We start from the raw sequence: 12,787 nt of genomic DNA, 5'->3' as shown, positions 1-12,787 counted from the left end.
AACAAGGTTTGACTGTATGTGTGTTTCATACCGTGTAATGGGAAATTTTTGTGAGGTTCTAATTTTTGCTGTATTCACAATGATTGGAGAATTGTGAAACAAAAAACTCACCAAATTTAAATCCAGGTATTTCACAGTTATCTTCCATAGGCAGTATCTATAGAAAGGAAAAATAAAGACCACAAAAATTTAACACATGTACCCTTATTCATAGAGCAAATTGCAAAATTTTACATCAATGAAAATTACCTGCTATACGATATAACGTGCCAAAAATGGCATGGGAGATAGGTACATGTAGGTAGAGAAAACAAGTTTTAAAAAAAACAAGAAAGTAATAGTGCAGTCAGAGTCAGAGTCATTCATTATGATTGCAATTAATTACATTACCATCACTTCCCAACATCTGAATAGGTGAATGTGTTCCATTACATGTACATGATTGTTAAGAAAGTAATCAATAACATTTTTTTTTCAAATGAATTTAATTATTTTACGCATTACATTTTTGTATAAAAGTTCTTACTGACTATAATAAAATAACTGGCACTGAATTTTTAAATTTTGTATAAATCTCAAAATGATAATTGGTCAAAAGCTTTCACTTGTAATTAGTCATCAATATCCCATGTTCTTCTCATGGAATCTCCTTTTAGTCCTAATGAACTCAAAATTTTAACATAGAAAATTTTGCTAACACCAGGTGAGAAATAATCAAAATTGGTGAAAATAGGAAGTATATGATTTCATAAGACTCATATTTCATATACATTTTATTTTCAGAAAGATAAAATAAAACATGACAGAAAAGACAGTCTGGATGGAATCAAGGAAGAAATGGACTTGTGAGTAAATTGGGAGAATGATAATGAAATTCAAAGCCAGGCTTTCTGTAGATGTAGAATATCAAAATACAAATAGGCTCTCATCTCTAACAGATTCCTTTTTTCTCTTATGTTTATTTCATCTTTCTCTCTCTGTATTACATAACATGCCTTAAAAATTTAAGACACCACTCATAATTAAGTGGGAAGGAAGGGGTATACATCTTTTCTGTCCATTTATTTATTCATCCTTCATGTATCATGAAACTGTCTGAAAATTTTGATTGCATTACCTTAGCTTCTTATTCTACTGGACAGAAATTGTAGTTCATTTCTTATTATTCAAGGTAAAAAGAAATCATCCTGTCTGTTCATTTGTCTGTCCTTATATTTTGTGAAATTAACTTCTTATAAAATTTGAATAAATTTTATATGAAGGGGAGATAATTTTACCAAATGTGCCTTTTACTTTTAAAGCTTGTATGGTGAAATTATATTAAGCTTTGATTAAATTTTTATGAAACTTTACATGTAGGTTGAATGTTATATGTAGATCACTTACCATCAGCATGAAAAATGTTATAATTGTCAGATGGTCTTGCAAAGGGAAGTAATCAAACTAGAGAGTTCTGTAGAGGTACTGAATTCACATTAGTATATCCCCATCAGTCTTTTTACCATGGATAGAACTTATAAAAAAAAGTATTAGCTAAATAGTAACTTTGGACAGTAAAGCCTAAGTAAAAATTATACTTGGTTCTTTACTTTTATAGTTACTCAGGAGAAGACCGTACTTAGAAAAGCATCTCTCTCCATGGTATAAAACTTTTGTAGTAATTAACGGTAGTGTTTGCAGTACTTACTGTGGTTCCATTTTTAGCTCACCTTGCCAAAGGCCATGTGAGGTATTGCCATCACTTGGTGTCCGTTGTCGTTGTCAACAATTTTTCAAAACTCTTCTCCTCTGACACCACTTGACCAATTGGAACCAAACATGGTATGAATGTTCCTTGGGGTATTGTGCATTGAAATGATGTGGGGATTTTTGATCCGTCAAAAAACATGGCCGCTGTTACTAAAAATAGAACATAGGGGTCAGACAGTAGTTTTTAACAAGTATCTTCAAAACCGTTAGGTTTAGCAAAATTATTTCTATAGCTGAAATGACCCTTATTATTAAGCCTTCAAAAGTCATCAGGGATCAAAGTTGTCACGTGACTCGTTGTAAGAGTTGTTACAGCCTACATCTTTGAAACTAAAAGAAAGAAACTTTCTGTCGCTGAAATGATCCTAATGATAGTCCCACCAAAGTCTTCTTGAGTCAAAATTGTTGGACAACTCCTTGTCATATTTATTGCCCTTGAAAGACAAACTTTAATCAGGTGAGCGATTCAGGCTTCTGGGAGCCTCTTGTTATTTGTGAGGTACTAATTTTTGTGGTTTTTATGGGTAGTATGCAACCACAAAATCAGAAATCCAACAAACAATAAGCTCTCTGTGTTCAGAAATATACACTTATGAACAATTTAGACAGTTAAAATTTGGTACATTGTATTGTTTAAGTGATATGGAAGAAAAAGCTGTATGTCAAGTGGTCAGTATCCTGTCACTCTATATTTGTTTAATTAAACAGCAAATCAATTGTATATTAGCCATATTTACCCTAGGGGCTAATGTCAGTGTTTACTCTAAATATACCTTAGGAGTAAAGTTTGGTATTCTCGTTTTTTTTTTTTCATCTCTCCTTCTATATCAGTTATGGTAATACATGTAATAGCTGATTTGGTTATCTGTCCATAAAATAAAATTCCATTCCTACCTTCCTAGTTCCCTATGTTCTGAGTTCTTAGTAGGGTAACATTAAACAAATATTACTTTATGCATGGCCTAAAACCAAGTGTTATTTTTTTTCTCTGTATTTTTTTATAGCTTAGATTCACCACTTCCTGCCTTACATAAAACTAATAGTGAGATGCAGATAGATAAACTGGGTATATCTGGCTCCAGTAAGCTCTGGATAGGCAAGGACTATGTCAACTTTATTTATAAAGATTTTGTTGATCTTCATGACCCCTTTGAAGGTACGTATTTTATATCATTAGATTAGTCTTGTGTTGATATATATGTGTTGTGTCTATTTCTCCTGTAAAATTAATCTGTTGTTTTAAGTTTATTGGGATTGTATTCAATTTTCCTTCGATGTCAAGTTATGTTTGTTGCTTGTACATGTAGTGATATTTTTGTGCTTAATTCCTGTCTTGATAAAATTGTTGTGAAAGTGATAATGAGATAATGAAGGTTAATATGGGTTTTGTTGTCGATGTTTTGACTCTTTTTTTGGTGGGTGTTTCTAGAAAAGCTGAGGATGCTTACCCTATCGGTGCACCTGGTCCATGTTCCCAATTTTTAGTGGAGTCTGAGTTGCATATTTGCTTTTGTTACTTTGTATGTATAATTGTAGTTACTTTATGTTCTTTGTTGTGTATGTCTGTTGTCTATCTCTGGTCTTTATCCCTGGATTACATTCTTTTGATTACCGCTATAACCTTGGTTCCCTTGATTACTCTTTCTTATAGTGAATTAGGAAATTACCATTATAAATGATCGCAGTAAATGCAAAATATTTCTGTACATGTTTTAATTGCTTGGTGTATACTGTAACAGCTCTAATACTTATAGGGACACAAAAGGGGCTTTAAACATTTGTCTGTGATTTACACTTAAATTCTTTCTGTAGGATTTAATAGAAATTTTCTGCTTTTGATACTGTATTTTAAAGTATGTAAGATGCAAGTAAAAATAATTACCTTCAAAACTAAATAAATTAATTTGAGATAAATACTGTAATCTGATTGGTTAAAATAATTTTGTTATATCTCAATGGATAAAAAAATATTGACACACCCCTATTTCATGTTTAAAGATAAAAATATGTTTTAAAATTAATTTATAAGAATTGGCTATGACAAAAAATTTGTCTATTGAAAAATAACATAAATTTTTATATTGCATTTCGCGCAATAAACAATATGCACATAGAAAATTTGTGTTATTTTTCAATAGATAAAATGTTTGTTATTGCCAATTCTTAAATCAAAATTTAAAATCACTGAACAAAATATAATTTTGAAAAATCATCAGTTTTTTTTTTATTATTGAGTATAAAAAGCTTCTAGCTTAATTAGGTTTTAATACTAGCCAAGAAATTAGTCTCATAGTTGCAGCTAATTCTTCTCATGAGGTTAAAATAACATCAAACTCTCTATTTCTTCTGGCTGCTTGTCCTACTGGCATTAACAACTTGGCTTTGCTTTTTGTAGATTTTATAGATAGAACCCAGACTCCCAGAATGCCTTGGCATGATATTGGTGCTGTTGTTTATGGCAAGGCAGCAAGAGATGTGTCTAGACATTTCATTGCAAGATGGAATATGACAAAGGTATAGACTAACATAAGAATGGCTGGAGAAGATCTTGAAGGTTGTTAAAATGACCTAAGTAATTTCTCAAAGAAAGGAAGTAGAGGAATTGTAAGATTCTGTTGACATGAGAATTTGCAATTTTATACTTCTCATGGTGTAATATAATTTCTTTAATATTTGCCAGTAATTTTAAACATTGCATGAGTAAGTAACTTGTCTGCTGTGTTTATCTCATAGAATTAGGGTTAGAGATCAAAGGCTTATACTTCTGAGACAAAGTGTTGAACAACTTCAGGAAAAAAAAAATGAAGTTATTTAAGGGAGATAATCCAATAATAATTGTGGTCCTCAAGAGTTTTTATGATCATTTATTTACAAATGGGTTACAGAGGGAGATCATCAAAGAGCTTCTCTGGTGAATTTGTGGAGATACAAAAAGCACATAAATTTTTCAGTAGTTTTTTCTTTAAAGGCATTAACATAATAAAATTCAGGTTTTAAGTTAAGCGGATTATTAATCATCAATATTGCTATTTCTTCTGAAGAAGGGAAACAATTTAAATTATTTATATCATAACACACAATTTCTTGCTGTTAATCAAAGAAATTTTTTTTTAGACTGAAAAAGCAAAAAACAATAGGAACTACCCACTGCTGTTACCGAAGGGGTATACACCTCATAATTTAGTGCCACAGATTATTAGGGACCAATGTGATGAAGTCAAATCACAGGTATGAGATATGTATAGACAAGGCCTTACAATGATAATAATTTGGTCCTCAGGCCCTCTGGCCTCTCTTCTGAGGCTCTTCCATTACCAATTTTTATTGCCACTCAGTATGGAAAAAAATATAAACGAAACAGTGCCTCCCTTATCATTTTGTTATCTCTCTGTGAACAATGTAAGAGGCACCTTAATCACTCATGTTTTATAGTAAAATGGTAAAAAGATACTCTTCTTCATTTCATAACCAATGGCCCAAGAACCAAGAAATTAACTTAGAATGGCCTATCAGGTTTTTTTTTTTAATATTTTGTAGCATTGTCAGCTTTTTGAGACTTTTAAAAGTCGATTTTGGGCTCTTCTTTCAAATTGTAAAAATGTGGTAAGAGAGGGGCATCTGAAATGCCTAGCTAACAATCTATTTTGTTGTGATATGGAATTACTAGAACTTTTTTTCATAATATGAAGTTTAAGTGCTAATAACTGTAAATTTTTATTCATATTTCTTGCTGATATGAGTTATTGACCCAAGTCACATTTCCTGTATCATTAAAAATGCCAAAATCTATGAAATTACTTTGTTCGAATTTTGATGTGACCCATATTTGTTGTCTTTCTTCTTGGAAGAACATCAATTTTTTTCAATTTTTATTTTAGATTCTGCGAAGTGCCGGAGGTTGGTCAACTGGTATAAATAGAAAGGAGTGTTCTATACACACGGCTTATATTCACTGTATAGAAAGTGCCAAGCATTATATCTATATTGAAGTAAGTCAGTTGTTCTTAACACTTAGATGAAATGAAAGCCACGTTGAAGTCCCACCATGGTAAAAGAATTAATTGAGTCTTTGTATATGCCCATGTGTCTTGTGTAAAGTTTAAGTTTGCATTTAAGATTTTTTTTCCATAAAATAGGCAAGCACATCATAATGGAACTTGGTATGCATGTTTATCATTATCCTGCAGTGGTTGAGAAGGACCCTCTTTCAGGATTTTTCAAAGATATTTGCAATTTGAATGGGCCATTTATTAAAAAAAATATTGAGTTTTCTTTTAGAAAAAGGGGCCATTTCCAGCCAGAAAGGGCAAATGGGCCATGGCCCCTTGCATGCCAAACCCTTGATCCTGTCAACAAATATTTATGTATATAGTTTTGATCTGTTTGTTTCTCACCTTAAGGAGTTGGATGGGGGATAGATATTTGGTGATTAAAAATGCATGTGAATTTTTATCCACCAGGTGGTGATTAAATTCCTGCAAGAGATTTGCCACCATTTTACTTTTTATAAAGTTTCTAGGGAAACCCATTTTCCTTCAGTCTATTCATAATTAAAAATTTTTCTCCACTCTCTTTGGTTAAAATTAAGATTTTAACATGCTCGCTGAAGTTTGCATGATGAGTTTTAATTTTACCCTTCGAGTGGAGAAATAATTCAAGCCCTTATTACTTGAGAAGTATCTTTATGTCAATTTACACTTTGGAGTATTTAACTGCAAATGATATGGTTTTCAGCATGATGGGTTGTATGTTCATATGACTTTCACTTTAACTTACTATTTAACAAATCTTTTAATATTAATTTTAGAGATGACACGGGTGTTCTGGTTTTATGGGTTCATTTCTTCAACGAAAATTTTTCTAAATTAAAGAAAAGAGCAGTGTCATGTAATTTTCTGTTTATATATCAGTAAAAAAAACCAAAACATCAGCAGTGGGATTCATCAAATACATCAAATTCCCAAAACATAGTCTACTGGTAAACATGAAAACATGGTCTATTGGTAAACATGGAAACATGGTCTACTGGTAAACATGGAAACATGGTCTACTGGTAAACATGACAACATGGTCAACTGGTAAACATGGAAACATGGTCTACTGGTAAACATGGAAACATGGTCAACTGGTAAACATGGAAACATGGTCTACTGGTAAACATGGAAACATGGTGTACTGGTAAACATGAAAACATGGTCAACTGGTAAACATGAAAACATGGTCTACTGGTAAACATGGAATCATGGTCTACTGGTAAACATGGAAACATGGTCAACTGGTAAACATGGAAACATGGCCTACTGGTAAACATGAAAACATGGTCAACTGGTAAACATGAAAACATGGTCTACTGGTAAACATGGAAACATGGTCTACTGGTAAACATGAAAACATGTTCAACTGGTAAACGTGAAAACATGGTCAAATGGTAAACATGCAATACATGAAACGAAGACGATCTATGTACAAAAATGGAGCGAACTGAATTAAATAGATTACAGACAACACACAAAAAAAACTGAAGCCCTAGCCATATAAACTCCCACAAAAAACTGGGAGTGACATCAGTTTATTTAATGAATGTTTCCCTCAAACAAATCATGGAAACGTATGTATTCCGCATAATACATCAATCTAATGTAAGCATCAAAGTAACTTGGACTGATTTCATTCTGTTTCAATTGAAAGCTTAATAGGTTTTGGTTAAATTGAATATGATACAAACATATTACTGATTTTAAGAGTAATGTCCCTTACCCTAGGCTTACCTCCTGAAATAAATTAAGGAACTTTAGGAATCACTGTCCTTCCTTTGAAGTATAATGTAATAAGTCTTGTAAAAGTAAAACATCGTACAAAGAAAATTTACCCTTTTTATGATTGAAAAATGTAATAATGCAAAATGTTATTATTGAATTGTTGTTTACATTTTTAGAATCAGTTTTTCATAACATACATTGGAGAAAATGCAGTAGTGAAGAATCAAATTGGTAATGCATTATTTAAAAGAATTCTGAGAGCCCATAGGTTTGTATATTAACATTTTGAGAAGATATTAGATTATACTGTGGAAAAACAATTGTTTTTTGGGTATTATTTTTCACGTTTTGGTGGATCTGTAAAAACCGACCAACTCTTATTCCAAATAAAAATTTAAGTTACCATTGTTGAAATCTGTGAAATTCAAAATTCCTTGAACTGAGAAAGCTTTGACAAACAAACAAAATTTGTATCCTTCAAAAAAGTTCATTTCACAGTAAACAAGAAATCACTGCTTTTGATCTTTAGTTTTAGAAGACACTGTCAAAAATATATGAAAGAAATTGTTTTTTAAAACCCTGCAAACAAAGTTTAGGGGGTATATAGGAATCACTGTCTGTCTGTCTGTGCAGATTCCTGTCTTGGCTATAACTTGTTTGTTAATTGACCTAGACATACCATATTTGGTGCATGGATATATCACAATGAGACAATTCATAATGTCTATATAACCTTGACCTGAAGGTCAAAATTAAAGAATTTCTAACATGGATTTGTGTCCAGAACTCAATTTTTTGTCTTTTGATGTAGGCTTTCCATATGTGGGTGAATCACACGAAACAATGTGTCGTGTACATTCATGACCTTTAAATGACCTTGATTTATCAAACTCAGGTAAAACTTATTGGATTAGTATGTTGTTTTTTTCATGATGAGGCTGGGAGGGAGTTCACTTTATATTTTGCTGTCAAAGTTGGTGACGATGCTGTTGGCATTGTTCATAGCCAGGAAAATGGGAGGATATTTGATATTGCAATAAAAATTTGTAATAAGTCACATAAAAAAGAGATGATGGAGAGTAAGAAAACAAAGAAATTATCTTAAGTTGGTCTTAGATTTCTAAACAGAAATATTAATCCTTGCTTTTGATGAACAAAAAACAGTGTCTATCTGCTGATCTGTTTTATGTGTACACCTTGGAATATCTTGTAACAAATAGGATTGTCTAAAGTAGTGTGAACATGTAGAATGGCTTTGTAGGTGTTGGTTCTCACTTCCAGTACAAAATCTACTGTGTCTACTTGAGGTTATATTGCTCTTACTGCTTTCAGAAATGGTGAACAGTTCCGTGTGTATGTGGTGATGCCTTTACTGCCAGCTTTTGAAGGAGAGATAGGGAAATCTGGTGCTTATGCAATCAAAGCTATCACTCATTATAATTACACATCTATCTGTAAAGGACCACAATCACTATGGCAGCAACTCTCTAAAGCAGGTAATTTTTTCAGTGGTTAAGGATTTTATGTATGCTCCAGTTTGTTGAAATAAAAGAAAACTGGTAAAAAAAAGTTCTTTATATTTTCATTAGGACAAGGTTCATAAAAGTTAACATCATAATACCTTGTTAATGTGTCAGTGGAAGTTGCATTTAGTAGATATCTTGATATTTATTGAAAGTATTTCTGGTTTTACTGCTTGTAACTTTACAAAAGCTCTTTCTAAAAAAAATGTAAACTAATATATATTTCATGTTTACGAAATTTTAGGTGTTGACCCTTTGAACTACATTTTATTTTGTGGATTGAGAACATACACAGAACTGCATAAGAAATTGGTAAGTATTATCTACCACTGATGATAGGCCTATCTTATGGTACAATGCTTATGTTGCAATCTGCTCACCCATCGGATGTACCTCTGAACACTATTTAATATTTTACTTATATTGATACAAGGCTTGTTTCCATGGAAGAAAGCTACACATGTATCATTTTTTTTTTTTTTTCAATCTTTATTTTAGAGTTGTTGAAATAGGGGTGGAGTTACTTTTATTTCACTTTCAGGGCAATCTGATTAAAATTAGACCGTGCGTTTTGTATTTTTGATGTACATAAGCCTCCGGCGAAACAAATAAAAATCGGAAGGGCTAATTTTAATTAGACTGAGTATCAGGGATAGTTTTTTCCCTTTTTTAGGTGATTTCCATTCCGTGATTTTACCATTATGATTCTCTTTTTGACTTTATACTTATTTCCAATTTTGCCAATTTTCACTTAGTTTGTTGACCTTGTAAAATCATCCCTGCAGTATAGTGAGGGCTCCATATATCATATAAATTAAACAATGAAAAATTCAACAAGCTTTAGTAGAGCATATATAGCTTAAATATATATCCACATTGATTCTGATTCATGTGCAAAGACACCATGTATTCATACTTATATATATATAACTTTTTTGATTGAATTCAAATACTATCAAGAAATTATTTGTATTTTTTTTGCTTCCGTCAAAACAATGAATTCCATTCCCAGTGAAATGTAAAACTTTTAGTAATAATACTTATACTCAAATAAGATCAATGATCTAGGGAAATTTTGAAAAAAACTAACTCATGAAATTTGATACTTCCAAATAAATTTACTTTTACAATAAGCTGTAATGAAATTTATACTCTAATGAATTGAATGTGCATTGTATCATGTCTGACTTGGTTTCTTTCATCTGTGGCTACATTTCTTCAGCATATGCAGATGGAGTTTTCATATAACAACTCATTTGTTATGCCACAGCTTGCCATAGATATGCAGACTTTTTGCACCATGCCCAACTTCTTACAGTTTGGCTTCTGGAACAGGGTTATATTGCTACAAGATTAAAGTCATTAATACAGAAGTTTTAATGGTCTTCATCATGAACTTGTAGATTGTTATGATGTATCCACCTGCAACATGAGAACTATTTTTTTCACTGTTTCATAATTTTTCTTTCCTTTTCCGTATACCCCATCTTGACTTTTTATGATCAACTAGGTGGATCTTAACTTACCGGTGCACCTGGTTCATGCTCCAACTTTTTAGTGGAGTCCGAGTTGTTTATTTACTTTTGTTTTTTTTTTGCATATTATTTTGGTTATGTCATGTTATTTCAGTATCCGCTATAATCTTGGTTCCCTTGATTACTCTTCTATAACATTTTTACGCAGGTATCAGAGTTGGTATATGTCCATAGTAAATTGATGATTGTTGATGATGATACTGTCATCATTGGTTCAGCTAACATCAATGACAGGAGTATGTTAGGAGAAAGAGACAGTGAAATTGCTGTAATGTTTCAAGACATACACAAGTTCAAGGTCCGGATGGGTGGAATGGAACACCAAGCTGGAAAATTTGCTTCATCTCTCAGGAAAAGTCTATTTAGGTAATGATTACATAAGTTGTTCTTAATGTATATTTGAAATTGAACATATTTGTGAGTGTGAATTTTGCAATTTAAAAATTCGTTTTTTAAAATAGTGTTTCAAAGTGTTAAAACCAGTTGTTGGAACCATTTTTGCACTTGTTTGGATGCTTTGGTAAAATACTTTACTCTGTATAAATTAATTTGTTTGTGACATTATATTTGTTATGAGAGTGAGCTGATGAGTATGTATGCAATGGAAAAATTGAATAAAAGTGAAAAGTTCCCTGTGAAGTTAAGTGGATGTTGTTAATGATTGATCATTTTAAGGCTGAGTTGAAACTTACTATTAATATGGATGTAAAATTTGTATGGCCTAGCCTTCAACAGAGAGTAACACTTATACCAATTGACATACTCTCGGTACCTTGTACAAAAGTTACAGTCCTTGAACCGATCTGTGCAACGATTTGAAAGATCAGTGACTGTTGACTGATTGATCGCTGACTGATCGATGACCGGTGACCGATCTGATCACAATTTTGTTATGTAAAATGACGTAAGATCTGTTTTAAATAAGAACAAAAATGTAAAATAAAAGTATAAACTGATGTTTAAATATATAACATTATGTAAATATGTGTAAAATTGACAAAGAAAACAATAAAAACTGTAAAAAAACGTAAAATACATTGACCGTCTGTGATCACGTGATACAATCACCAGTTAACTTGATCGGTTTGACGGATTGATGACTGATCGGAAACTGATCGGTGATTGATGACCGATCGCAACTATTGTTGCACGGATCGGTTGAGGTACTGTACCAAACTGAACAACCAGTCATGGAAAGATCATCCAAAACAAAAGCAAAACACAAATCAAATATTTACATTCTTGTATTAATTGGTCAAAAAGACAGATTGTTTCTCTTTATTTTCAAGTTTATATTATACTTGCTGTTACAGGGAACATTTAGGAGTAGACCCACTAGACAATACCATAGATTTATCTGACCCTGTTAGCGATAAATTCTACAAGAATGTCTACACACATATTGCTACCGTCAACACTGCAGTTTATGAAAGGGTTTGTGATTGATGTATTCTTTAATTAAAGATACATGGTTTAATTCTAATATGGGAACATTTCTGCATCACTTGAATTAAATAGTCAATATTTTTTTTTCTTTATTGTGAATTTTGGTCAGTCATATTTTTTGGAGTAGTAAAATTAGTGCAATAATTTTTGAATTTACAGTACTTCCCTTGATGTGATAGTCAGTGGCAAGCCATGAAAAAATATTTATATTACATCAAGGACTGCCCTGATGTTATTGGCCATGGAGTTATCTTTATCCCTCTTCCTGCAAATTTAAATGTGGTCTGAATTTGATCACTTATAATGTTAGAAATGTTTTCAATGTTTGCTATAATGAAGGTTTATGGCAGATTGTTAAGTATTACTCCGGCGAAGAATCATGCAAAATGTGATTCATGGGTAAAAAGCCTACATATTTTTATTTTTGATATTTTGTTTGAAATGCCATAGTAAACAGAAATTAACAGTCAGTTTTTCATATACAGATAAAAATTGTATAGAATGCACTGTAAATTTCAAAATTAAGGGAGATAACTCTGTAAATGATGCTCATATACAATAGAATCTATTGGATTTTCAATGTGGATTATCTCCTAAGAGCAGGCAGATTCGATTAAATAATTACACATTTCATAATGTAGACCCATAAATCAACTTAATTACAAAAATAAAAATATATAGCCTTTTTTTGGGGTGTATCACATTTTTCGGATTTTGCATGATTCTTACAAAGACTCCTACTTTATTTATGTCCTGTATCTTAAGGAGACATATG

General features: G+C 31.8%; 1 protein-coding gene across 3 annotated transcripts in view; it reads left to right on the top strand.

The window, feature by feature from the left end:
* LOC148613938 (phospholipase D1-like) overlaps positions 1–12,787 on the top strand; it is a 76,830-nt gene that overhangs the window by 55,784 nt on the left and 8,259 nt on the right. For all 3 annotated transcript variants that reach the window (XM_088587656.1, XM_088587655.1, XM_088587653.1), the window contains 10 exons: positions 784–845; positions 2,754–2,905; positions 4,145–4,263; positions 4,864–4,977; positions 5,628–5,738; positions 7,685–7,776; positions 8,841–9,004; positions 9,276–9,343; positions 10,715–10,932; positions 11,880–12,000. In XM_088587656.1, coding sequence (XP_088443782.1) covers positions 784–845; positions 2,754–2,905; positions 4,145–4,263; positions 4,864–4,977; positions 5,628–5,738; positions 7,685–7,776; positions 8,841–9,004; positions 9,276–9,343; positions 10,715–10,932; positions 11,880–12,000 — 1,221 coding nt within the window. The remainder of the gene's footprint in view (positions 1–783; positions 846–2,753; positions 2,906–4,144; positions 4,264–4,863; positions 4,978–5,627; positions 5,739–7,684; positions 7,777–8,840; positions 9,005–9,275; positions 9,344–10,714; positions 10,933–11,879; positions 12,001–12,787) is intronic.

The sequence above is a fragment of the Perna viridis genome, chromosome 6 (genome assembly GCF_037379345.1).
Source record: "Perna viridis isolate PV_CMFRI_1.1 ecotype Kerala chromosome 6, ASM3737934v1, whole genome shotgun sequence".
NCBI classification, from domain to species: domain Eukaryota; kingdom Metazoa; phylum Mollusca; class Bivalvia; order Mytilida; family Mytilidae; genus Perna; species Perna viridis.
This window is presented reverse-complemented; position numbering and strand designations above follow the sequence as displayed.